Here is a 27,388-nt window from a genome sequence, read left to right as displayed (position 1 = left end):
TTTTTGGTCAAAAAAAATAAGGGATAACTTCGATAGCACTGCACCTTGCCTTGAAACTTTCCTCTCGGGGGAATCCAAGAGTAAGGAATAACTTGGATTTCACGCCCCTTTACTTGACAAATTTCCTGTAAGGGGAATCCAAGAATAAGGAATTCCTTGGATTGCACTGCACCGTTCCTTGAAAATTTCCACAAGATATACATGCTGGAACCCCGCCAACATTCGTCCTTAACTGTCTACTCTGTATCATTTCTCCGACAGATATTGGTCCGCCAACATTCGTCCTTAACTGTCTCTGTATCATTTCTTGGACATACATTGGTCCGCCAACATTCGTCCTTAAGGCTTGAGATAGCCCTTGAGGATTGCACCGTGCAGTACTGTGTACGCATTTGTATGTTTAAATTGTATGTGGTAGCTCAGTGGAATTTAACCGAAGTAGATTTCTAAAGGAATTCATGTTTGCACCTTTTTCAGTCATTAATCCTTTTGCACTCAATTTCTACCACTCAAGCTTGAGTTTGCTATTTCCTGTGGTGTGGCTCTTCATCTTCTTCACAAGTAATTTATTCAGGTATGCCTTAAACCTTCACTCTTTTGATGTTAAAATTACTAGTATATGTTACATGTTTTAGCTCGTTTTAATTGGCTTCCTGAAATTCATAGAACAAAGCCATTTTATATTGTTGGGATGATGGATTTATATTAGTAGTGGGATAATATTTTGTAATTTCTAGGTTGCCAAAGAAATTAACTTGCTAGATATTAACAACTATATGCTTTCAAATCCCAACAATCTGCTAAAAGATTCGTTGATATGGATCAAAGGGCTACTTTTCGTTATCACTGGCGACTTTTGTTAATTAATCAACAATTCCATTGTTGATGATATTATAGCTTTGTACACTTGTCAAAATATAATATAAAAAAAAAAAGAAAAAAGAAAAAAAAAGAAGTAGGAGTCCGAAACCAAAAATTGTTTCAAAATATGATTTCCGTTCCCTACAAATAAAACTATGGAAATCAGTTTGTTTGCAGTCAATTAGTCGGACTGCACCCTCAGGTTGAGACCTTTTGTGAACCCTTCACGTCCCGTACCTATTAGATAATCATAAACATTCAATTTTTAAAACTTCTAGATTCAAGAAAGGGCTTCAGCGTTCAGGGTAGAAATGGAGCTGCTACACGTATGACTAACGCAAATTTAATGTTATTTTTGCCCTTCTTTTTTTTTTTTTTTGGATGCGCTACAAAGTTTTACTATATTAGAAACTCGACAAATGATACATCGAGGATAGACCAATTACAGACCACAAAGATTGAGGTATCGTAAGAGGTCTAGAAGAAAAAGAAAAAATAGAAACAAAGTACATTCAATAAAATTGAATGAGCCCAACGAAAAGCCAGCCCAAAAACTACAAGACCCATGTAGTTGGAATAGAAGCAGCAGAACCACTCAAAGCTCATCATGGGACTATCAGCAATTCAAGTAGTACAGGAAACTCCACCGAGAAGGTTGGAAATATGCCCAACTAGATCTCTTAGCCCTCCATGAATCAAATACGCCCAAATAGGAACCATGAAATAGGCACCGTAAACATCACAGCCCCATCCTTTGACCTTTGATATCCATAACAGTGGATTGACAGCAAATCCTCATAGTAGAAAGAGACAGAGTTGTCCTTTGACAGATTCAGCATTAGACTGACATCAAAACAAATAGCAAGAGCAAATAGGCTGAGGACATAACTCTTAGCCCTCCAAGAATTGAACATATCTGACAGCAGAAAAAAATGTTATTTTTGTCTTTTGATTAGCAAAATGAATCGTAGTGTCCCCAATTAAATATATTGAGTTGCCATTTGTTGAGATAACGAAGTAAAATAAGAGGTAAATGTAGGGCGACGGCGAATATTGTTTAAAAAACAACTGTAGGGTAAATATTGCACTTCTATCTTTGGGATGTTGAAAAGGTAATCTTTCTGGTTAATGCAGCGTTATGCAATGTTCTTATCTTATTTTTATGTTTCTTATTTTTTTTTTCTTTTTACTGCAGATATAGAGAGCTTTCTCTTCTCAAATTTGGGTTGGCACCGAATAATTAAATAAAGCATTGTGGCTTTGAGAATATCAGAAGAGCTAACTCATTTCCTCGATTAGTTTCTTCTGCAACAAATACATCCGCTAGTTCTGTTGCCTCTTCAACTTGCCACAGAGGTAAGCAAACTCCGTATTCGATATTGTAAGAGCTTGTACATAGTGGCGGACCCATGAATTTCACATACTGTGGGCACCTATTATTCACAATCTTAAAAAATATTTCTCTGTATGTATACCACTAAGTTATCGTTTAACCATTAAAGATGGATCATTCATTCTATTCGATCGGCAACCGATTTTTCACAATATTCATGACTGAAAACACCCTTTCAACTGCTGCGGTGGCAACAGTAAGATTAATACAAAAGTCAAAAGCAAGTAAGCTAAAAGATATAATAATTTAGTAATTTAATTTTCATGATATTGTGGATTGGGAAGAAAACAAAAAGAGATAGAACAAAAATAGAGAAATAAAGAAAAGAGGTAGAACGAAAATAAAATAAAAACAAAGGAAAGAGGTAAAACGAAAATGGAGAAATAAATGAAAGAGTTAGAAAAAAAATGATAAAATAATAAAGATAAAACAATGGAGGTATTGGAAAGTGGAAGCGAGAGTTATCATTGATGGAAGGAGGAGATTTCTCACACACAATAGTAAGCACACTTTTATTGATAAATCACACAAATAATTACAAAGCTCACTTCCGTCTCTCTGTCTTTCTCTCACTCAACTCCCACACTTTTACAATACAGATTACAAGCCTATTTATAGGTAGAACAATAAGAAAACAAAGATGAGATAATCTCTCATTTATTTTGCAAATCTCAAAATATATCACGCAAGCATGAAAGTCTTCAAGCCTGATAAGAAATAGCGCTCCACGTTTTTTTTGCCTCTCCCAATCATCCACTTGCATTTTGAAACTTATCTTTTCAACCCTCAAGCTTACTTTTCAACATCCCCCTTAAGCTTGATTCCTTCGGCATCGAATCCCTCCTCCTCTTTAGCTAAGATTACCTCTGCTTTAAGTAACATTGCTTCACCTGTCTTTGCAATATTCACTTGCTCTTGAACTTCTCCATATTCTTCCTTTGTATAGTCATAGCTATAGTGACCGTACTTAAGACAAATAAAGCACTGAACGTCTACAGTGCAATCCTTGCTCAAATGACCGTAGTCATTGCAATTGTAACATTTTACCTGGTTTACATCAAAGCCCCTGCCTCGTCTTTGTCCTTGACCTTGCCCTGGTCCTCTGCCTCGTCTTTGTTGCACCGTCTCTTGTTGACCTTTACCTCCTCGTCCTCTAACTCGTCCACGTCCACATTCTCTTCCTCTTTGTAACGTCCCCCTTTGCTCTTCTTCGTCTCTCATTAACGGCAATCTCGTCTGCAGAGCTTGTTCTAGGGAAGTCCAAGACGTCCTCTTGTTGATTCGTTGCTCATGGATCTCTAAGGTTGCCATTAGCTTATCAATCGTCATATTGTTAAGGTCTTTGGATTCCTCAATGGCAACTACAATATTTTCAAATTTCGCACTTAGTGAACGAAGTATTTTCTCCATCACTCGGACACCGTCTAGCTTCTCCCCATATCGTCTAATTTGATTCACAATCGTCAACGTCTCCGTGAAATATGATGTGTAAAGTCTATATTTTGGCAAATCCCATGACAAAATCTCTTTTGATTTGTATCCCATTATTATATTGTAACTTATTGTGTTAGAGCATTTAGTTTAGGAAAGGCTAGCAATTGTATTTTGTAATTGATTGAGAGAGGTTGTCAAAGGAAAGTAGCATGGAAGCTTTCCATTTGGCAAGTTGATTTCGTACACGAAAGCAGAAATCACGTTGGTGATTATATGGAAGGGTTGATTTTGTACAGGAAAGAAGAAATCACGTTGGTGATTCTATGGAAGGGTTTCCTAGTCTCAGTGCTTGAGCAACTCAAAGACAGTTTTTCCAGTGCTCGAGCAACCTTCCGTTTTTTCTTCAGCAACCTATTTATATTTATTTCTGCTGGCTTTTTAAGTGACCGAAGATATCAGAGCTGTTTACCTTTGTCTCCAATACTGAGTAATGTCTAATGGTGACTGGTTCTTACCTCTTAGAGTTACACATGATTCGGTGATCATGAACGTTTCTACATAAACTTCAAGTGTTCGTTTCAACCATTGTTCCAACCACTTGAAACCTTCTTCCAGTGGATTCTGGAAGTATATCGGAGGACTTGTGGATTCAAGGCGTGCGGCAGTCAACCACTTGGTGCGGTGTACGTGGATTTGACAAATCGATCTTTGGTCAGTCGGCGAGGATTCATGATTGTTTAATTAAGATCGTTTGTAACTGCACAATGATTACTTTTAGTGGTTCGATTTCCTCCCGTGGTTTTTACCCTTTTTAAGGGGTTTTCCACGTATATTCTTGTGTTCACTTATTATTGCTTTTCGTTCCTTTATTACGTTGCTTTGGAGTATTTGATAGCGAAAAAGGAATTTCATGATGATATGGTCTCATCATCCTCCATTTGCAATGCTTCAAACTCTCCTCGCAATAGTTGAAGCCGCACTCGAATCGTCCTCTTGATCCCTCAATTGGTATTTCAAAGGATATCCCATGCTTCTTTGGCAGTGGTGGCAGTAGAGATTTTTTCAAAATTCTCATCTTCTACCCCTTAGTAGATTAACAACAGCACCTGTCTATCCTTCTTTCGTGCTTCACGAAGCGTTACTTTTTGTGCATCTTTAAGCTCCGCTTCTTCCTCCCTGGAATACTCCACATATCCCATGTCTACCGAATCCCATGGCTTTTGGGATTCCAAGAGCACTCGCATCTGGATACTCCAATTCTCATATTTCTCATTTTCCAAACGTGGTAGCGTAAAGAAATTGGTTTCTTTAGCCATTTGAGCTTGAACCGTAAAGTACACCGTCTAAATTGCTTGCGGCAATGCTTGTCTCGTCAATATCTCGTCTGTTGGTGTTCAAAGTAAGACCTTTGAAAACCTCTGGGCTTTGATTGGATAACTTGTAACTGCAAGAGGTGGACTGCAATTAAACCTCACTTTGACCAAACACTTTAATGCTTGGGGAACTTAATTAGCCATCCTTTTTACCATACTTATTTAAGTGTTCATCCTAATGTGTTTAAATACTTATCTTTTCATCCTCAAATTCAATTAAATCCTAAACTACCCTTTCTTTCTCCCAAATTTTCAAATCTTTCTCTCTTCTTTTTTTTTTATCTTTTCTAATTATCTCAATTGTCTCTCCTCTTTCAAACATTTCTCTTACCTAATCTTTTGAATTTTCTTCATTCCCCTAAAATCTAACAAGAAAATACGGCTCTTACAAAAACAAATATGTAAGCCGGAAAACGTGATTAATTCACAAAACATGATAAAACCTGATCGAGGTAGATGAACAAAACCAGATCAATTAAAAAACATGACAAAATCGGAAAACATAGCAAGTTTTGAGAAGTGTAGGTTTCGATCGAGATAGATGACAAAACATGATCAAATCAAAAACATGACAAAAATCAAAAAACATGACAAGTTTTGAGAAGTGTAGGTTTCAATCGAGGTAGATGAACAAAACATCATCAATTCACAAACATGACAAAAATTGAAAAACATAATACCTAAAATTGATATACTTAGGTATTAATTTCAGCCACACACATTATGAAAAAAAATAATGAAAATCAAGACATACTTATGCAAATTATCATTTAATCAAGTTTGGACGAAACTCGGTAACAACAATGGATGACGAAAAATCATGACAGAAATATATTCAACATATACATCATGGAAATTATGACATATTTCTGCAAAACCATCATGAAATCAACCATACATAATACATCAAATATCATGAAAATCATGACAAGTTTTTGCAAATTACCATTTAATCATGTTTGGATGGAATAGATGCACGAATTTAAATGGATATCGCCAAACTAAAAACCAAAATCAGGTCAAAACGATCTACATAGAACTGAGAAAAAGCACAACTTTCTTGAAAAATCACACAAATAACACATATATTACACTCCCTTGTTGAGAATCTCATTCAATGGTTTGGTCACAATACAAATTGAACACGACAACAAATTTACCCAAACCACCCTGCTCGTCAGACGTGGCGACTGCGGAATCGTTCGAGGCGGGATCGGAGAGGAAGGAGAGGAACCTGACAGCAAGGGCACCTTCCGACTTGTCGAGGTAGTTGATGCGAAAGTAGTAGTAGTTCTTGCGGATGCAGTGGGTGGCGTCGGAGAGCGGATCGGGCATGGAGAAGGCGAAGCGGTCAACAAGTTCGGACCAGGGGCAGTGCTAGGAGAAGCCGTGGCGGACTGTGTCGGTGATGTTGGAGAAGAAAGTGCGGACGGCTGGGGTGGCGATGGAAGCGGCCGCGGTGATTTGAGGTTTGAGATTGGGTGGATTAATGGTGGAGAGGAGGAAGCCAAAAGTTATTGGTTTTGATCGAGAAAGGAATTTGAGAGAGGATATGTGAGATCTTATGAGAGGATATGTGAGATCGGGAGGATATTTGAGGGTGGGGGGATTGTGCGTACAGGGAGGAGAGTTTCAAGGGGATTAATAGACTTTAAAATTGAGATAAATTAGAAAATATTTAGAAAATAAGGATAAAGAAAGGGTAATTTGGGATTTATTTGAATTTGAGGATGTTAACTTAATGATTCAAACCTGTTAGGATGGTGACATAAATAAGTTACCCAAACAGGATGGCTATTTAATTTCTTCTTAATGCTTCTGCGTGGATGCTTCTTTCCGTGTGCAGCGTCAGAAAATTTGGTCGGACCAACTCGGACGTACAAATAACTCAAGCGGTGCTTGAGACTTTCGTTTGAGCTCGAATCGTCTTCAAGAGGAGAATCAGTTTTTGTGTTCAAAACTTGGTTTTGATCAAACCGATTTCCGCCACCTATGATTAGAAAATAACACATGGGCAATTACCATAACCGCCAATTCAAGCGAGGGGGAAGTTTCAAGGACACGTGGCACCACAAGGAGCAAGGCGGAAAAATCCATCTCATGCAAAACCCTGAAGCTTCTTGGCTTATAAATAGAAGAACTCAAGATTTAGAAGGGATTTCAATACCAATCAAGCCCAGCGCTTACAGCTAAAGCCTTCTCAGCGAAGCAAACTATCCTTATTTTTTATTGCATTCAACTCAATTACTTCATCAAGTAATTCAGGTTTTTACCTTTCCTTGTACCTTGACTTTATTACACGGTTAATGAAGTTATTTTTACGTTGTTACTTCTTTTCCTACGTGGTTAAAAAATTATTAAGTCCACACTCGTTGTGACAAAACCACGAACCATTACTATGACTCAGCCCTTAGGGTCGCAGCACTCTCGCTCACGGTTACGAAGTTAGAAAAGGACATCCAGTCCTTCACGTTGGACGCGACAAGTCCTGACATGCTCGCTCAGTCCTCAAATGCATTTTGGTGGCCAAACACAACCCAAAATAGAGGATAATTTTATTAACGACTTTTTTGATGTTGTTCATGAAAAGAAAGTTGGCTTGTTGTATCGATATGATTATGGACAACAAATAAAGTACTTTGGCCTTATTTTGTCCGTACGAAGGATGCGGATGATCGTGTTCAGAATCGGGATGCCTATAAATTCTTTAACTACAACAAACGAAAATAAGAGCAACACGAAAAAGAAAAAGAAAAATGGTTGGTCAACCTGAGAATTGTTTTTGTCTAGGAAGGTTGCTGTTGTAAGATTTTGGTCAACCTTAATTGTTTTCGTCTAGGAGGTGGTTGTTGTTGTAAGGTTCTGGAGTTATACGTTTGTAATCTAGACTTTCTGTCACTGTGTCTATTTGAGATAGTCCTTGGTTGTATGCGTTTTCCATTTTCGTATGAATGAAATCTCCTACAATTAATTATGGCAAAAAAAAAAAAAAGTTTTGCTATCCTCTGTCCACTCAACGGAGGATAAAATTCTGATTGAATTCATGACTTTTTGCTTACAATCCCTTCCTCCTCCACCACTACCCTCTACACTGCCGCACACTATCATTGTTGTCATCACCACCGCCATCTCCACCACTCTACCACCACCACTCTGACCGCCGCTACCGGCCACCACTACTACTATAGATACCACCACCACCACTTCGCAACTACCAACACTATAACCACCACCACCACCATTACTCCTACCGCCATCGACACTACCATTACAACTCCACCACTACCACAAAAATTCCAAGTGAACACTTGAAAATTATACCCAAATAGGAATCCTACTCAGTTGTTCTTTCTCTAGCTTCATCTGAGGCTTCCGCTGTTGAAGAAGTCTCCCTGCAATGTGCCATGGCCCAACCTCAATAATCTTTCGATAAGTCCCTGATGAAGTTGTTTTGGGTACCTCCGGAAATGAGGTCCTCTGATGCCTCACCTCTAGTCTCCAAGCTGATGAAGCGGTCTTCCGGCGTGCTCGATCAACGACCTGCAAAAAAAAAAAAAAAAAACGGCAAACTATGGCACCGACGTGGTTGTCGCTAATGCCCCTCTGATGCAAAAGTCAGTCGAGATGTGGAAAGAATGGAATTGATTATGTATTATTTTTCATACCTTTGAGTTATGAAGGTTTGATCTTTATATAGGCATCTTGGGAGGAATCCCTTGGGTCTCATCCGCTCTCATGACGGGAATAGATAGGTGTTGGAGTGTCCTCCTCACCTTGGGACTCTGCGGTTGCTTATCAAGTTTAGGAGTCCCCTTCGTATCTTTATAGGCATCTTGGGAGGAATCCCTTGGGTCTCATCCACTCATGACGGGAATAGATAGGTGTTGGAGTGTCCTCCCCGCCTTGGGACTCTGCGGTTGCTTATCAAGTTTAGGAGTCCCCTTCGTGCATGGACCTTTTATGGCTATCCCTTGGGATTCACAGCGTCATCCCTTGGGATGAGATAAGGTCTTGGCCGTTCTTCTTCTAGCTAGTATGTAAAATGAGTGAGTCTATAGGGTTTCTAAACAAAGGGTATTGTGAACATTTCACATATACCTTGAGGCTTGATTGGGAAGGATGAGAATTAAGTTAAGTTTAAGAAAATGAACTGAATTAAAATTAAAATTTTAATTTATTAGATAATGATAATCTGTTGGTATAATAATCTGTTTGTTATATTGATATACCACGCTTGTGGTTATGCATATCCAATCTTGTACCCTTAAAAGTATATATACAAGTGCTCTCTCATAGACTTAAGTGTGAGAGATTACATGCCAATATTATTCGTTTATATAGGTATCAAAGCCTCCAAAAACAAAAATTGCTTCTTCAAGTAACACTTCCTTTCCCCCGAAGAGTCCTCATCTCTTTCTCTGCATTGAACTCAAATCCACCAATTATCTTTTAGGGTAAATTACTGTTTACCCCCTCTAACTATGGGTCGGGCACACTTTACCCCATCTAATTATTTTTTTTGCACTTAACCCTCTCTAACTAATGCAAACTGTTTTCGTGGTAAGTGGCATATGTAAGTCACATGTCCCAATTATAGACATTATTACCCTTCTTCTCTTTCAAATCTATATACATACACACGCCTTATATACATAGTTACACACGCCTGCAGTCTCTTTTCCCTACCAGAGCTTTTTTTCCTAGAGCTTTCTTTTCCTTGATCTGCTCCTACCAAAGCTTCCATCTCCTCTCCTACCAAAGTTTCCCCACCACTTCAGTGACTCTCTCTCTCTCTCTCTCTCTCTCTCTCTCTCTCTCTCTCTCTCGGTGTCAATGGACGCTTCAAGCAATTTGGGTTTTGATTTCTGAGATGAAGAGATTCCAACTTCAAGCGATTCCACGAAGATGAAGAAACAAACAAAAATTCAAGAAACGAAGATTTCTGAGATGCAAAAGCTAATTAGACATGCGCTGGGGTTGAATTTCCTTCCCTAGCTAATAGCTATTGCGATTGCTGCTGTTGTGGTTTCAAGTTAGGGTTTTGATTTTGCTGAATAGGATTAGGGTTAAGATTAGGGGTTTGTTGATGATGATGTTGGGGGTTGAGGGAGGGTGCGGAAGGCCGGGAGGCCTGAGGTGGGCGTCAATGTTGGAAGGGAAACGAGAGATGGCCGATTGGTGTTGTTGCTTGCTGTTGTTGGAATTGTTGAAAGAGGAGCTGCTTTTATTGGTTGTGTACTCGGGTTGCTGTTGTGTTCCTGACGCTGCTGTTAACAACAAAGCCAAATTGAGTTTTAGGGTTAGAGAAAGAAAGGGCTTTTTGGCCATTGCAGATTTGTGTTTTTGCGAAGGGCAAATTTGTAACTTTATGCCTCTCCATTATAGAAGTCGGACGGATAAGGGTTTTCATTACTTAGAGGGGGTTAAGTGCTAAAAAAAATAGTTAAAGGGGGTAAAGTGTTTCCAACCCATAGTTAGAGGGGGTAAACAGTAATTTACCCTTATCTTTATTGGAAAACCCAAATGTCCCCATTTCCCTACAGCCAAGGCTTTATGGAATTTCTTAATGGTTCCAAGCATGCCCCACCAGCCACCATCGTCAAAGGTGAAGTCAAGATCGACAATCCCGTATTCGTGACATGGAAAAATCAAGACCGGTACATAATTAGCATTTTGATTACCTCGTTAAACGAACAGCTCTTTCCCCTAATTCGGACCACTCTTAAAGCTTCTCTTGCATCAGCTTCAAATTCCAGAATTTAATAGCTTCACATGCACCTTCAGAACATCAAACAAGGTGACATGCATGCCGGTTACCCAATTCTTTGCACAAGGCCAAGGAATTATATGATGAACTCGCGGCTGCGGGCCGTCCTGTCTCTCTCCAAGATTTCAACCTCTATGTGTTTAAGGGGCTAAAATCTGATTTCAGTGATCTTGTGACCCACCTTGCCGCCCAATTGAACCAAATTTCCTTCCCCAAACTTCACAGTCTCTTGCTTAGACATGAATTTATGCATTCCAATTCTCTTCTGTTATTATCTCTACATCTTTTGACCTCACACCTCAAGCAAAATGTTGTCCAACGTGGTCCCTCCAATCATGGCCGGGGTCGTGGCCGCGGTCGGTACAATGGGTATCGTAATTCGGATTCTTTTGACAACCGTAGTCACTATTCTGGTGGTCAGTACTTAGGTGATTACAACTTCTCTATTTCAAGGATTCGCTGTCAAATTTGTGATGGGATGAATCATACTGCTACCACTTGTAATCAGCGGTATAATCACACTGCCCCTCCTTCAGCACATTTTGCCGCTGCTCCTTTGGCTCACATTACATCTTACAATGGCGGCTCACAAGCTTCTGATTGGTTCCCCGATACTAGTGCTACTCATCATGTCCCTCCAGATTTGGCCAATCTATCTACACACGATGGTTACCATGGCAATGATCTTCTTCGTGTGGGCAATGGTAATGGTTTACCAATCTTTCACATTGGTTCTACCACTCTTCAGACTTTCCTTCCTCTTCTTTTAAATTATTCAATGTCTTGCACGTCCCTTCCATTACTAAGTCATTACTTTATGTTTATCAATTTAGTAAAGACAATGGTGTCTTTTTCGAGTTTTATCCCTCACATTTTCTTATCAAAGATCAGGTCACCAAGAAAATTCTGCTTGGAGGGGAGAATGATTCCGGTCTGCGGTGTACCTGATTAGTCGCACCCCGAGTCAAATTTTGCAAGGCTTGGCACTACTTCAAGTACTTAAGCCTGATAGCATGTTGTTTCCCTTGTTGCCTAGGGTTTTTGGTTGCACTTACTTTGTTCAAAATCACAGTCCCACTTGGGACTAAACTAGATAATAAATCTGTTCGGTGTATCTTTTTGGGTTACTCTGCTATGTCCAAAGGGTATAGATGTTATGATCCTATCTCTCGCCACCTCTACCATTCTCTTGATGTCACTTTTTCTGAGGATATTCCCTTCTACAGTTCTAATTCTGTCTTGCAGGACACCTTTATGTCTTCCTCTGCGGTGGAGTCATCACCGAGTGCTCGACCAATTCCCATTTTTGACTCGGTGGTGTCTCCTTCCGCCTCTCCTTCTTCTGCAGGTCCTCCTATGCAGACATACTTTCGTTGCCCTCACGCTCCGCCCCCTTTGCCAGAGTCCTCTTTGGATATGGGTTCAGGTACTTCCTCATCCTCTCTAGGTCCGTCCGATATTCCTCGTCGTTATCTGTCTCGTGATCGTCACCCTCCTTCTCGTTATGGTTGGCTTAGTTGTACTAATCATTCTATCTCCAAGTATGTCTTTTATGATGGTCTTTCAGATACATATCGTGCTTTTCTTGGCAAAATTGCTTCTATCCCTATTCCCCGGTCTGTGACTGAGGCTCTTCAGAATCCCAAGTGGGTCGCCGCTATGCAAACCGAAATGGAAGCCTTGGAACATAATCAGACTTGGGAGCTTGTACCGTTACCCTCTGGTGAGAAAACTGTGGGGTGTAAGTGGGTTTTAATGTGAAATACTTGGCTGATGGGTCGGTTGATCGATATAAAGCGCGCCTTGTGGCCAAAGGCTTTACCCAAGTTCCTGGTAAAGACTTTGGGGCTACCTTTGCCCCTGTTGCTAAGTTGACCACCGTTCGCCTCCTTGTTTCATTGCCTGCCTCTCATTCTTGGCCACTTCATCAGCTAGATGTAAAAAATGCTTTTCTTCACAGGAACTTGGATGAAACTATCTACATGGACACCCCTCTAGGTTTTCGGGTTGAGGGGGAGTATGCTAAAAAGGTATGTCGTCTTCGTAAGTCTCTCTATGGGTTGAAACAGTCGCCTAGGGCGTGGTTTAGCCGTTTCAGTGCTGTTATCTTATCCATGAACTTTATTCAATGTCACTCTGATCACACTTGCTTTATTCGTCGTCGTTCTGATGGCTCTTGTATTATCTTGTTGCTATATGTTGATGACATCATTCTTACTAGAGATGATGCATTTGGCATAGCTCAGGTTAAAGAGGATCTTGGCCGAACATTTGACATTAAAGATTTGGGTGCACTTAAGTATTTTCTAGGTATTAAGGTTGCTCGTTCTCGCTATGAGATATCTCTTTCTCAAAGGAAGTACGTATTGGATCTTCTTCAAGACACCGGGATGTTGGGATGTAAACCAACCTCTACTCCTATGGATCCAAACTTGAAACTCTCTATTGAATCCGGAGAGGTACTTACAAACCCGTCTATGTACCAACGTCTGGTTGGTCGCCTAATTTACTTAACCAATACTAGACCTGATCTAACATTTGCAGTAAGTGTTGTTAGCCAGTTTATGCATGCTCCGCGCATGGCTCATTTGGATGCTGTATTTCATATCTTGAGATATCTCAAGACTTGCCCTGGTCTCGGTTTATTTTTCTCTTCTGGTATTCAGTCTGGTCTCTCGTGCTTTACTGATGCTGATTATGCAGGATCTATAACTGATAGACGCTCTACCTCTGAATTTTGTACTTTCTATGGTAATCATCTTATATCATGGAAAAGTAAGAAGCAGGCTGTAGTTTCAAGATCTTTAGCTGAAGCTGAATATCGAGCTATGGCTCAAGGCACGTGTGAAATACTTTGGCTCTGATCTATTTTGGCAGAGTTGGGCTTTGTGGCGCATGAAGCATCTCATTTATTTTGTGACAATAAGTCAGCTATTATGCTTGCTTCCGATTCAGTTCTTCATGAACTATCCAAGCATATTGAGGTAGACATTCATTTTCTTCGTGAGAAAGTTCGGTCTGGTGTTATGACTCCCTCATTTGTCCCTTCATCTGAACAGACTGCAGACATCTTCACTAAGTCCGTGGGCCCAACATTGTTGCAGTCCTCAATTATCAAGCTGGGTTTGGTTGATATCTTCGCACCAGCTTGAGGGGGAGTGTTGGAATTAGGAATTATTTAGCGTATCTTATGGTATCTCATTACGTTATTTTAGGCCATCTGTTTTGGCTATAATTTCTGTTCTTTCCTTATTTTGCCTTGTCAACGTTGATCTATAATACACGGCTAATCCTTATTATTGGGTTAAGCCAAAAATACAAAGAATACATCGTCTTCTTTTAGGTGCACCACAATCTCCTGTGACTCGTACACCCACTTCCACCGAGTCATCCTTCCATCCTAGTCCTCCATTCACACATGTAAATGATAAGCCTTCTGGCCCACCAAACTCTACTTCACATCCCCTTCAACCTTTATCACCAAATATTTCAACCTTATCTTCTGATAACCCACTCTTCTAATTTGGCTCCATTTCAAACAAGCACCCCGGGCTTGGTTCACTAGTCTCTCTACCTTTCTACTACAACTTGGGTTTCACACTTCAAAATCTGATGCGTCATTGTTTATTTATTGTCGTGACGGTATTCGGATTTATCTATATATTGGTTTATGCGGATGATATATTGATCACCAGCAATTTTTTAAAGTGCATCTCTTCTCTAATTTCTCAATTGAGTTCTGAATTTGCACTTAAAGACCTTGGGGCACTTCACTACTTTCTCGGCATTGAGGCTTCCTTCACCTAAACTGGTCTACATCTCTCGCAGTGATGGTACATTACTGATATTCTTCAGAAGTCGGGTATGGCCAATTCTAAGCCAGCTCTTACTCCTTTTTCTGTCACCACCAAGCTCGCAAAGTGTTAGCACCTTGATTTCCAAGGCTTGCTAAGCTTGGCTAGCGGTGGCACTTTGCACCCTAGCCAACCGGTGGAAACTAAGGCATGAGGCCGACATGTCTTTTCAAGGTGACCCGATGGTTTCGGTTGGTGTCGGCACTGGTCCATTAGGCAAGTGGCAGCTGGGATGCACGTGAAAGTCCAATGATTATTGGGGCATGGATGCTAAACGGGAAGCTAGCTTGTGGGACAATGCAATCAGAAAACGGCTAAGTATTTGGAGCTGGGTAGGATCACGAAATTGGCCAGGCAGCCTTGATTGGGATCAGGCAAAACGGTTATTGATGGTTACTGCATTCTGCACATGTTGCTGGCAGGTAGGGACAGGTGTCCCCAGCAGAATCAGGCAGTTATTAGCAGTTATTTCTAGGCAGTTTTATTTTCCTATGTGCTGGCAGCTTGTGGCTGTGCCAGCACAACCCTAGGGCAGTTGGGGGTGTGGGGCCATCCCATGATCTCATTTACTTAGTGGCCACGTTTTATTGATTGTAGCCTGATAAAATGGCACTGCATTTTCGAGTCTAAGGCAAAGGGATGTTCTGTTTAGTACTCTAAGTGTTTTCCTTGGATTGTCAGTGCAATAAAAGGTTGGGACGGGTTCCTGTAAACTGTGTGCGTGCTAGACTTCATTCAAACTCGTGTGTGTGTTTTACTTTGTTGGCTGAGACTAAGTCTTGCTGGAAACTTGGTGCCATCACGGGCAGAATCTGTAGGCGAAATTCAGCCCCATGACACAAAGCATGGTGGCCCAAGCCCTAGCTAATCCCACTCATTATCGTCAAGTGGTGGGTGCCCTTCAATACTTAACGCTCACACGTCCAGATATCGCTTTCGCAGTCAATAAGGCATGTCAATTTATGCATGCTCCCTCTAAAGATCATTGGAGCGCCGTGAAGCGCATATTACGCTACTTGAAGCACACTATTCACAACGGTCTTGAAATTTCTCGAAATTCTCATATGAGCCTCCAAGCTTTTTCAGATGCCGATTGGGTGGGTTGCATTTTTTATCGTCAGTCTACTGGTGGGTTAGCAATTTTCCTTGGGCATAATCTAATCTCGTGGTCGGCCCGTAAACAACGCATTGTGGCTCGTTCATCCACTGAGTCTGAGTACAAAGCTCTAGCCGATGCGGCTGCCGAGTTGTCATGGCTACAGTCTTAATTGTTTGAGCTCGGCATTTCGCTTCCAACTGCCTCGTCTCTTTGGTGCGACAATATCGGAGCCATCTATCTTACTGCCAACCCGGTTTTCCATGCTCGCTCCAAGCATGTGGAGATCGATTTTCATTTTGTCCGTGACAAGGTTGCTCTCAAAGATTTTCACGTGCGCTTCATCTCTTCTAGGGACCAAATTGCAGATATCATTACTTTATAAAGGGTATACAATGAAAGTACAAAAGCAGCTCCAATTGCAAAAAGCTAAATTTAAAAATTTTCAAAGAAAGAAGACCAAGAAAAAAAATTGATAATATGATTCCATTACGTACTAGAAAGATTAGTCATAAATGAAAAAACTGAAGATTTTATTGAACCGATCGGACAAATTTAGCAATAATAGGTGCAGTGTTGCTTATAGGGAATATGTAGGGCATATATGATTTCAAAAAAGTCATAAGGCGATTATACTTCGTTTTGGCTAATACAGTGTGGTGCATTGCTCTTACCTTCCTTTTCATCTCCGTCTCTCCTGCAGAAACAGACTACCTAGAGATTTCTCTTGTCGAAGAATTTCATCACAGAAAACAATTCCACAGAGGAGGGAAAAAAGACTGAACTGAAAATGTGTACTCCTGAAGGCATAATTGAGAAGTTGGGATGTCTGGCCTTCGATGAAGCGGTCAAAGCAGCAATCAAAGCAGGGAAATATGTTATTCACTACAAGACAAACCTCGAAAATCTGGAAGCTGAAATGGGAAGTCTTAAAGATCGTAGCGAAATAATTGAAGAAAACGTTTGTGTGGCCAATCAACGCGGTGAAGAGGTTTATAATGCTGTTTTGCATTGGCGCACGGAGGCGAACAGGATGACACGTGATGTTCAGGAACTTGTGGGGTAGAGCAGTGGTACGGGAAACATGAGTTGCCTTGCGTGCTCATGTCCTAACATCAAGCGGCGTTACAGACTGAGCAAACAAGCCGAAGAGAAGATAGCGGGTGTCCAAAAACTCACTCAAGATAGCCATTTTGATGAAATTTCACACGCTAGGCCGTCTCCTTCAGAACTTGAGTTCCCATCCAACAAGAATTACATTAACTTGGACTCTAGAGCACCGGTCTTCAAGGATATCGTGGATGCATTAAAAGATCCCAGTGTTAATGTTATTGGAGTACACGGGTTAGGAGGCGTCGGTAAGACCACGTTAGTTGAGGAGGTGGGCAAGAAAATGCGACACGATGGAACTTTTAAGCAAGTCCCACTAGCAGTTGTCTCTAAGGATCTCAATGTGAAGGAAATACAATCAAAATTAGCTGATAGATTGGATATTGAATTGGAGGCCACAAGTGATGAAAAAGGAAGAGCAACTAAGTTGTGGAATAAATTCATCAACGGGGAGAAATATCTCGTCATATTGGACGATATTTGGGAAGAGGTGGACATTAAAGCTATTGGTATTCCTCTCATAAATGGGTCGACGACAGGCTGCAAAGTTTTGCTAACATCTCGAAATGAAAATTTGTTGACTAGAATGAAAGTCGATAGAAGTTTCCCAATTGCAGAACTACCGATGCCAGAAGCATGGACCCTATTCAAGAAACTAACGGGAAATTCTATTGATGAGTCTCAGCTAGAAATATATTATCTAGCGTGCGAAGTGTGCAAAAAATGTAAAGGTTTGCCAGTTGCCATAAATGCACTTGGAGCAGCGTTAAAAGGTAAGCCAGATCATGCATGGAAAAATGCACTGGATAACCTTGAGAGGCACATGATCACGAACATTGAGGGCATTAACCCAAGTGTTTGGGCTTCTTTAAAGGTGAGCTACGATATGTTGTGGTCCTCGGATTCAAAATCTTGTTTCTTGCTATGTTGTTTGTATCCTAAAGATGTTGAGACTTCAATCGATGACTTGGCGAGACATTGCTTAACGAGGTGTTTGCTCTCTCAAAACCCGCGTACGCTAGAGGAAGCAAGAGATGCTGTACGTACCCTGGTTGGTTCCCTCAAATCTGCTTCTCTGCTGTTAAATGACAATGATGAAAATGTTGTAAGGATACATGATGTCATAAGAGATGTTGGCATCTCAATCGCACGCAAGGAAGAAGCATTTCTTATCGATCATGGTGCTGTTCGATGGCCTCGTAATCCTATTAATGGGCCTCGGTACTCAGCAATCTCGTTAAGAGCTGAAAAAATTAAAGGGCTTCCGAATGAGTTGACATGTCCGCAACTCCACACCTTGATGTTCATCAATAGCAAATTTTCATATCTTAAAGTTCCAGACAATTTTTTTAGTGGGATGAAGCAACTTACAGTGTTAATTTTATGTCGAATGAGTTTGCAGAAACTACCATCATCGCTCGCAAAATTATCAAGCCTTGGAATGTTATGTCTGGAACATTGCCAGTTGGAGGCATAGTTTTAAATCGCGGTATCGGTCGCCGTCGCGGTATCGGTCGCGGTATATCGGTATCGGGACATATCGGTGATACGTCGCTGGAATCGGGTGTCGCGGTCGTGAATTTTTAAAAATCATCAGCAACATGTATAAAACTTGAAAAATATACTTTTACCCCAAACATTGGCTTAAATTATCACATTTTAATTAATTTAAGACATGTAATAGCCCATTCTCTTCATGTGAAATATCCGATAATTTATCAAAACTCGCAAGTCAATAAGATTTTACAAATATGAGAAAAATGCAACATTATAAGTTTCGATATAATTGACATAAATAGCAAAAATAAGATGAAAACATTAAAATAAACACACCATAGAGGTTTTACATTACATAAGCGCTAGCCACAACTAGTTTCAAGCTCATAGCTTTTAAGTCATACATAATTTTGCTAATACAACTTCAATGCCAGAATGAATGACGTGGAGGTACTGCAGGATCTACATATTCCTCATTAAATTGATCATCACCATGACTATTTTGCCCAGCAGCTCCAAATACGTATCCGTAGAAGTTGTTGGTGAAATTACAGTGCTCAAAATTATTGGTGGTGCCGCTACTATCGGATTGTTGTTGTGAATACCCATGTGTTGATGGTTCTCTGACCGTAGGATTACTACCATATGAAGAGCTCCCACTGTATGAATGCTGGTGAGATCGATGTGGATATCCTATCCCCATAAATGGTGGTTCTGGTTGATTAAAATAAGATTGCTGTTCTTGAGGGGGATAATATGGATATATGGGTCTTTGCTGCCAATGATGTGCTCTCCCATGATCTTGCCCAACTTCAAGCTGTCCAAATTGGTCTCTGAGATTAGGATTAGTATAAATGTCACTAATAGGACGTGAACATCTAATCCTATTCAATCCCCCATCATCAGATGATACAGAGTGTCGTCGTTGTTGTGTAGAATCCCTAATTCCACCATCCTCCTCATGATAAGTAGTGCGATTCACTATATTATCTTGTGTTTCCCAACCATTAGGACCATCATCATCCCCACTGCCACTACCAGACGGACTCAAACCACGACCTCCACTTGAACTGTTTTCAGATAGGTCTACATTTTGGGGATTCTGCGTATCACCTGTATCCAACCATTCTGAATTGTCTACATCATCCAATATTGCGTGCTCTTCCTCTTGCAACCATTCAGCTAATGGATCATCCTCGTCAAAGATGTAATCAAGATTAATGGGATTAAAATGATCATCTCTCTCCTCATCACTTCTTCTAGTCGCATGCCTAATCTTTAGCCTCATATTGTAGTACACATAGACAATCTTGTTTAATTTTTGATATTTTAATCGATTCCTTGTCTTTGTGTGTATAAGGCTAAAGGTACTCCAGTTTCGCTCACAATTTGAAGAAGTGGTTTGACTCAATACTTTCACAGCAACTTTTTGAAGTTGGGGGACAGATACGCCATAATGGACACCATTCAGCTACATAACAAAAAAATTAGAAATACTAGACTCACGATGATGTATTTTATTGGACTATAATATAAAAGAAGATGGTAAATTAAAAAAGTGTGTCACTTAAATAATTACCAGGATTAGTTGCTTGAACTGCTACTTGGGCCACTGTTGTTCCAAAAGAATCTTCTTTATTTCGAAATACCGAAATCTGCACATCATAATATATTTTTATCACAAATCTAAATTAATGAGCAATATATTGGCATAAGAAGTAAGAACTGTATATCAACAACTTACTTGGTTGATGGCTTCCACTTGCTCATTTAGATCTGGCAGTAATCTCATAATTACTTTTCTAACTCCATCCATGACCTCCCTATGATTAGACAAGTTGCCACCGTATTGATATATTGGATTTAGAAAATAACCTGCATTTATTTATTGAGCCCATAAGAAAGTTAAACAATGAAATAAATTTTCAAATATGTCCTTTTACATTGCAATTGTCAATTTAGCAACAACTAAAAAAGTCCATGACTGAAAAATCATTAGTGAGTTGAAAAGACAAATTATAAAATTGGAGTCGGCAATTTTGGCACCTCAAGCAGTGCATCCCTTTAACAATGGAGTGGTTTTGCTCCAAATACAAAATTGAATTGCCCGCCAATTTATGGCAATATCATTAGGAGACTAGGAGAACATAAAATGCAATGATATTTGGTAAAATCAAATTGAATTGCCCGCCAATGCCATTCTAGAAATCCGAACGGCATCACTGGGCAGTGGGCACCGCTTCATCACTGAGCCTCCCTATTTTCCTCTCTTTTTTATTTGGTGAAGTCAAATTGGTAAAACTTTGAGCACGGAAAAAGGGGTAAACATCCTACCATATTTGGTACTGTCTCCTAGTGAATAAAAATAAATAATAAAATAGTACTATAAAGTATTAAGAAAGTCAAATAGGTTTTCATAGCTTTATAGCCTAAAAGGCTACTTGTACCTTTACCTGGGGATTTTCACGTGCAAGACACAATTGGTATGTGCATGTACGGGTTCAACAGTTTGTTCACTGTGTTCAGTTGACCGGTTGACCCCACTAAATATGAATTCGGAGTCGCCTGGGCACTTGTTGCTCGGAGAAAACACAGTACAAGTTCTAAAAATTGATGGTGACATAACATATCACTTGTTACGCCTTGTTTTAGAATACTTTCTTAAAAAATAAATATTTATTTTTTTTTTCGGAACGGAGCCAAATCACTTGTTGCTCAGATTTTTCTCAAAAGAACTAGGACTAAATACTAATATTTTAATTCATCATAAAAATGTAAAATATTTACCTGCTGCATGCAAATCCGTATGTAACTGAATAGCCCATCGACGGTCGATAATTCTCCAATACTCGGTATAATAACGACAATTATTTTGTATTGCCATCTTAGCCCTGTCCATGGCTTCGTATATAAACCCCATCGTGGGTTTTCGATCCCCGTCCACAAGCCTAAGTACCTTTACCAGCGGTTCTTGTATTTTTAGTATATCTGCAGCTTTTGCCCAAAAATCCTTAGATTCAAGGATATCTTTAACTTCTTTCGCCCCTTGCATTCTAGCATATCTAGTAGCTTTCCATTCAGTAGAATTGAACATATCTTTCAAACCAATCTTGTATCTAACCAAACTCTCCAAAGTAATAAAATTGGTGGCAAAGCGTGTGATGACAGGCCGTAACAAATCTCTTCCATCGGTGTAATTTTTCATGTAATTAACGACCCAATCATAATTATAAATAAAACGCGTGACTTTCTTTGCCTTTTCCAACACCGCTTTCACATTCTTTTTCTCACCAATGTCCTCCAAAATTAAATCAATGCAATGAGCGGTGCATGCGGTCCAATACAAATGGGGCCTTTTTTCCATAAGTTTCTTACCAGCCGCCTTCATAGCAGCTTCGTTGTCCGTTATAATTTGGACAATATATTGCTCCCCAATTTCTTCCACTACCTTATCCATGAGGCCGAAGTAGTAATCCGCTGTTCTGCTAAGTACATCTGTTGCATCAATAGACTTGTGAAAAACTGTTCCACGATTGCTATACACAAGAAAATTAACGAGATGCCTCCTTCTAGGTCCTGACCATCCATCACACATAATGCTAACACCTCTCTCCTCCCAAGTAGTCTTCAAAGATCCTATCCATTTTTGTATGGCCTCGTATTCTTTAGGCAAATAAACTTCAGCCACCTACAATTAATAACCAAAAATAAAGCAAAATATAAAACAGAATGTAATGCATGCTTAATGTTATTTTCCAAATAGCAATAGCATAAACACTAGAAGAAATGTTTGTAAGCTTTAACTGTGAGACTCACCTCGTATGAACTTGGAAGTTTTGTTCCTTTCCCAACCTCTCTAGCAACATCAAGCATTGGTTCAAGCCATGGAGAATTTACCATGTTTGATGGCAACCATGTATATAGCACAAATTGGCTAACTGCCCTTCCCAATTTTTGCTTTGCTGCCTTCATGAATCGACTAGACAATTTCGATTGTTTCTTCCCTTTACTCCGATGAAGATCAACCTCTATTTCTGCCAATCGTGCTTCTGGTGTTGTTAAACTGGACCATTGCTTTTTTGTGTTAGTCTCGTGAACACTAGAACATCGTTTAGAAAAACCAGGAGGAGGCCCAATATCATGATTGCCGCTACGTCCAGCCCCACTACTTCCTCCTACATGATATCTACGCCCTGTTCTGTTTTGAAATCTTTGTCTCTCCTCGTGTTCATATTGCATTCTTACGCTTTCTTGTCGTGCTATGGTCATTTCTGGATCTGAGTCATCACTATCATTGTTAAATGCCGGATACTCAAATTCCTCGTCACATTGAGTAGCTCTTATTTGTTCCTTCAATTCCTCATGTCTTTTTCTTTTATCTTCTTGTTTTTTGTTATTGTCTTTCAAATGTTTCATCATTAACTCCCGAACTTCACCACTAACACTAGGACATGAGGACACTTTTCCTTTTTTGTGTGCTAAATGTTCTTTCAACCTAGTTATACCACCACTCACAATTTTCCCACAGAAAATGCATTGTGATCTACTTCTGTTGTTTTCAACCATTTTTCCAAACTTCCACCCAATATCATCACTAGGAGTATTTGGATCAAACCCAGTACCACTACTACCTGCACCACGTCCACGCGACATTTAATTTGATGATTAACCTATGAAAAACAAGTAATGTCAAAAATCATTAATTAGTAATTACCAAAAAAAATATAAAACTAACAAAATCTTAATAATGAGAAGAAAACAAAAAATTGCCAATGTATAAATATTCTTTCCCTTTCAAAGAGAACTCCTCTCGCCACCCCCCCAAACAAAAAAAAAACCCCAAATCAAAGCATCAGGGGAAACAAATACCTTCAAAGTTCAATCTACAACCATTCCTTTCTTCTCCTCTTTCCGTTTACTTCACCAAATCAGCAGTTCAGCTCCAAATGCTCTGCATCAGCAATCAATATCATCCATTTCTCAAGAATCTTAAACTATTTTTTTGGAATTTTTTTCCTTTCTTGAAATATGTTGAAGAGTGACTTGTTGAAGAAAGAAATTTGTGAAAGAATGAAGATAGAAGAGAAGATAAGAAAGCCAACGGCAGGTAATGATCAGATTGTTGTGTTATTTACTTATTTTCCAAGACAAGATCCAAAATTTTAGGAAAAAAGCTGTGAAAAGTGGAAGGAATTGATGGTTTGATGCTTTGTGTGTGGAAGGAGCTCTGTTTTTTGGTTTTTCTGTTTTTTTTTTTTTTTTTCAGAACCGATACGTATCGGCCGTATCGGCCGTACCGGTCCAAATATCGGTTACAGACCGATACGTATCGGGAACCGGCCGATACGCCTGTGAATTTCAATCTCACCGATATATCGGCCTATATCCGAATCGGGAGTCGAAAATTCCGGTATGAATCGGCCGATACGTACCGTATCGGCCGATATTTAAAACTATGCCGTAAACAACGCATTGTGGCTCGTTCATCCACTGAGTCTGAGTACAAAGCTCTAGCCGATGCGGCTGCCGAGTTGTCATGGCTACAGTCTTAATTGTTTGAGCTCGGCATTTCGCTTCCAACTGCCCCGTCTCTTTGGTGCGACAATATCGGAGCCATCTATCTTACTGCCAACCCGGTTTTCCATGCTCGCTCCAAGCATGTGGAGATCGATTTTCATTTTGTCCGTGACAAGGTTGCTCTCAAAGATTTTCACGTGCGCTTCATCTCTTCTAGGGACCAAATTGCAGATATCATTACTTTATAAAGGGTATACAATGAAAGTACAAAAGCAGCTCCAATTGCAAAAAGCTAAATTCAAAAATTTTCAAAGAAAGAAGACGAAGAAAAAAAATTGATAATATGATTCCATTACGTACTAGAAAGATTAGTCATAAATGAAAAAACTGAAGATTTTATTGAACCGATCGGACAAATTTAGCAATAATAGGTGCAGTGTTGCTTATAGGGAATATGTAGGGCATATATGATTTCAAAAAAGTCATAAGGCGATTATACTTCCTTTTGGCTAATACAGTGTGGTGCATTGCTCTTACCTTCCTTTTCATCTCCGTCTCTCCTGCAGAAACAGACTACATAGAGATTTCTCTTGTCGAAGAATTTCATCACAGAAAACAATTCCACAGAGGAGGGAAAAAAGACTGAACTGAAAATGTGTACTCCTCAAGGCATAATTGAGAAGTTGGGATGTCTGGCCTTTGATGAAGCGGTCAAAGCAGCAATCAAGGCAGGGAAATATGTTATTCACTACAAGACAAACCTCGAAAATCTGCAAGCTGAAATGGGAAGTCTTAAAGATCGTAGCGAAATAATTGAAGAAAACGTTTGTGTGGCCAATCAACGCGGTGAAGAGGTTTATAATGCTGTTTTGCATTGGCGCACGGAGGTGAACAGGATGACACGTGATGTTCAGGAACTTGTGGGGCAGAGCAGTGGTACGGGAAACATGAGTTGCCTTGCGTGCTCATGTCCTAACATCAAGCGGCGTTACAGACTGAGCAAACAAGCCGAAGAGAAGATAGCGGGTGTCCAAAAACTCACTCAAGATAGCCATTTTGATGAAATTTCACACGCTAGGCCGTCTCCTTCAGAACTTGAGTTCCCATCCAACAAGAATTACATTAACTTGGACTCTAGAGCACCGGTCTTCAAGGATATCGTGGATGCATTAAAAGATCCCAGTGTTAATGTTATTGGTGTACACGGGTTAGGAGGCGTCGGTAAGACCACGTTAGTTGAGGAGGTGGGCAAGAAAATGCGACACGATGGAACTTTTAAGCAAGTCCCACTAGCAGTTGTCTCTAAGGATCTCAATGTGAAGGAAATACAATCAAAATTAGCTGACAGATTGGATATTGAATTGGATGCCACAAGTGCTGAAAAAGGAAGAGCAACTAAGTTGTGGAATAAATTCATCAACGGGGAGAAATATCTCGTCATATTGGACGATATTTGGGAAGAGGTGGACATTAAAGCTATTGGTATTCCTCTCGTAAATGGGTCGACGACAGGCTGCAAAGTTTTGCTAACATCTCGAAATGAAAATTTGTTAACTAGAATGAAAGTCGATAGAAGTTTCCCAATTGCAGAACTACCGATGCCAGAAGCATGGACCCTATTCAAGAAACTAACGGGAAATTCTATTGATGAGTCTCGGCCAGAAATATATTATCTAGCGTGTGAAGTGTGCAAAAAATGTAAAGGTTTGCCAGTTGCCATAAATGCACTTGGAGCAGCGTTAAAAGGTAAGCCAGATCATGCATGGAAAAATGCACTGGATAACCTTGAGAGGCACATGATCACGAACATTGAGGGCATTAACCCAAGTGTTTTGGCTTCTTTAAAGTTGAGCTACGATATGTTGTGGTCCTCGGATGCAAAATCTTGTTTCTTGCTATGTTGTTTGTATCCTAAAGATGTTGAGACTTCAATCGATGACTTGGCGAGACATTGCTTAACGAGGTGTTTGCTCTCTCAAAACCCGCGTACGCTAGAGGAAGCAAGAGATGCTGTACGTACCCTGGTTGGTTCCCTCAAATCTGCTTCTCTGCTGTTAAATGACAATGATGAAAATGTTGTAAGGATACATGATGTCATAAGAGATGTTGGCATCTCAATCGCACGCAAGGAAGAAGCATTTCTTATCGATCATGGTGCTGTTCGATGGCCTCGTAATCCTATTAATGGGCCTCGGTACTCAGCAATCTCGTTAAGAGCTGAAAAAATTAAAGGGCTTCCGAATGAGTTGACATGTCCGCAACTCCACACCTTGATGTTCATCAATAGCAAATTTTCATATCTTAAAGTTCCAGACAATTTTTTTAGTGGGATGAAGCAACTTACAGTGTTAATTTTATGTCGAATGAGTTTGCAGAAACTACCATCATCGCTCGCAAAATTATCAAGCCTTGGAATGTTATGTCTGGAACATTGCCAGTTGGAGGCATAGTTTTAAATCGCGGTATCGGTCGCCGTCGCGGTATCGGTCGCGGTATATCGGTATCGGGACATATCGGTGATACGTCGCTGGAATCGGGTGTCGCGGTCGTGAATTTTTAAAAATCATCAGCAACATGTATAAAACTTGAAAAATATACTTTTACCCCAAACATTGGCTTAAATTATCACATTTTAATTAATTTAAGACATGTAATAGCCCATTCTCTTCATGTGAAATATCCGATAATTTATCAAAACTCGCAAGTCAATAAGATTTTACAAATATGAGAAAAATGCAACATTATAAGTTTCGATATAATTGACATAAATAGCAAAAATAAGATGAAAACATTAAAATAAACACACCATAGAGGTTTTACATTACATAAGCGCTAGCCACAACTAGTTTCAAGCTCATAGCTTTTAAGTCATACATAATTTTGCTAATACAACTTCAATGCCAGAATGAATGACGTGGAGGTACTGCAGGATCTACATATTCCTCATTAAATTGATCATCACCATGACTATTTTGCCCAGCAGCTCCAAATACGTATCCGTAGAAGTTGTTGGTGAAATTACAGTGCTCAAAATTATTGGTGGTGCCGCTACTATCGGATTGTTGTTGTGAATACCCATGTGTTGATGGTTCTCTGACCGTAGGATTACTACCATATGAAGAGCTCCCACTGTATGAATGCTGGTGAGATCGATGTGGATATCCTATCCCCATAAATGGTGGTTCTGGTTGATTAAAATAAGATTGCTGTTCTTGAGGGGGATAATATGGATATATGGGTCTTTGCTGCCAATGATGTGCTCTCCCATGATCTTGCCCAACTTCAAGCTGTCCAAATTGGTCTCTGAGATTAGGATTAGTATAAATGTCACTAATAGGACGTGAACATCTAATCCTATTCAATCCCCCATCATCAGATGATACAGAGTGTCGTCGTTGTTGTGTAGAATCCCTAATTCCACCATCCTCCTCATGATAAGTAGTGCGATTCACTATATTATCTTGTGTTTCCCAACCATTAGGACCA

The 27,388-nt window shown here is 39.9% G+C and overlaps 3 protein-coding genes across 6 annotated transcripts; 2 read left to right on the top strand and 1 right to left on the bottom strand.

Annotated features, from left to right (window-relative positions):
* Window positions 1-128: 128 nt before the first annotated feature.
* On the top strand, window positions 129-26,491 carry LOC131322614 (disease resistance protein RFL1-like). Of its 2 annotated transcripts, none has more exons than XM_058353999.1 (4): window positions 129-384; window positions 478-574; window positions 2,057-2,217; window positions 16,482-18,365. In XM_058353999.1, exon 4 carries the CDS (start codon window positions 16,863-16,865, stop codon window positions 18,363-18,365), a length of 1,503 nt encoding a protein of 500 aa, XP_058209982.1. In that variant the 5' UTR covers window positions 129-384; window positions 478-574; window positions 2,057-2,217; window positions 16,482-16,862. The 2 variants fall into 2 exon arrangements, with proteins under 2 accessions (XP_058209982.1, XP_058209980.1); XM_058353997.1 differs by lacking the exon at window positions 16,482-18,365 and adding an exon at window positions 24,469-26,491 and having other exon boundaries at window positions 155-384.
* Window positions 15,528-15,950, top strand: LOC131323703 (uncharacterized mitochondrial protein AtMg00810-like). The gene has a single exon (XM_058355551.1). It carries the CDS (start codon window positions 15,528-15,530, stop codon window positions 15,948-15,950), a length of 423 nt encoding a protein of 140 aa, XP_058211534.1.
* Window positions 19,538-23,486, bottom strand: LOC131322613 (uncharacterized). Of its 3 annotated transcripts, XM_058353995.1 has the most exons (5): window positions 23,255-23,486; window positions 22,202-23,016; window positions 21,173-22,073; window positions 20,130-20,260; window positions 19,538-20,040 (listed from the first exon to the last, which is right to left on the bottom strand). In XM_058353995.1, exons 2-5 carry the CDS (start codon window positions 22,949-22,951, stop codon window positions 19,936-19,938), a joined length of 1,887 nt encoding a protein of 628 aa, XP_058209978.1. In that variant the 5' UTR covers window positions 22,952-23,016; window positions 23,255-23,486; the 3' UTR covers window positions 19,538-19,935. The 3 variants fall into 3 exon arrangements, with proteins under 3 accessions (XP_058209978.1, XP_058209977.1, XP_058209979.1); XM_058353994.1 differs by lacking the exon at window positions 23,255-23,486 and having other exon boundaries at window positions 22,202-23,190; XM_058353996.1 differs by lacking the exons at window positions 20,130-20,260; window positions 23,255-23,486 and having other exon boundaries at window positions 22,202-23,190.
* Window positions 26,492-27,388: the final 897 nt, after the last annotated feature.

This window comes from Rhododendron vialii, chromosome 4a (assembly GCF_030253575.1).
Source record: "Rhododendron vialii isolate Sample 1 chromosome 4a, ASM3025357v1".
Taxonomy (NCBI): domain Eukaryota; kingdom Viridiplantae; phylum Streptophyta; class Magnoliopsida; order Ericales; family Ericaceae; genus Rhododendron; species Rhododendron vialii.
This window is presented reverse-complemented; position numbering and strand designations above follow the sequence as displayed.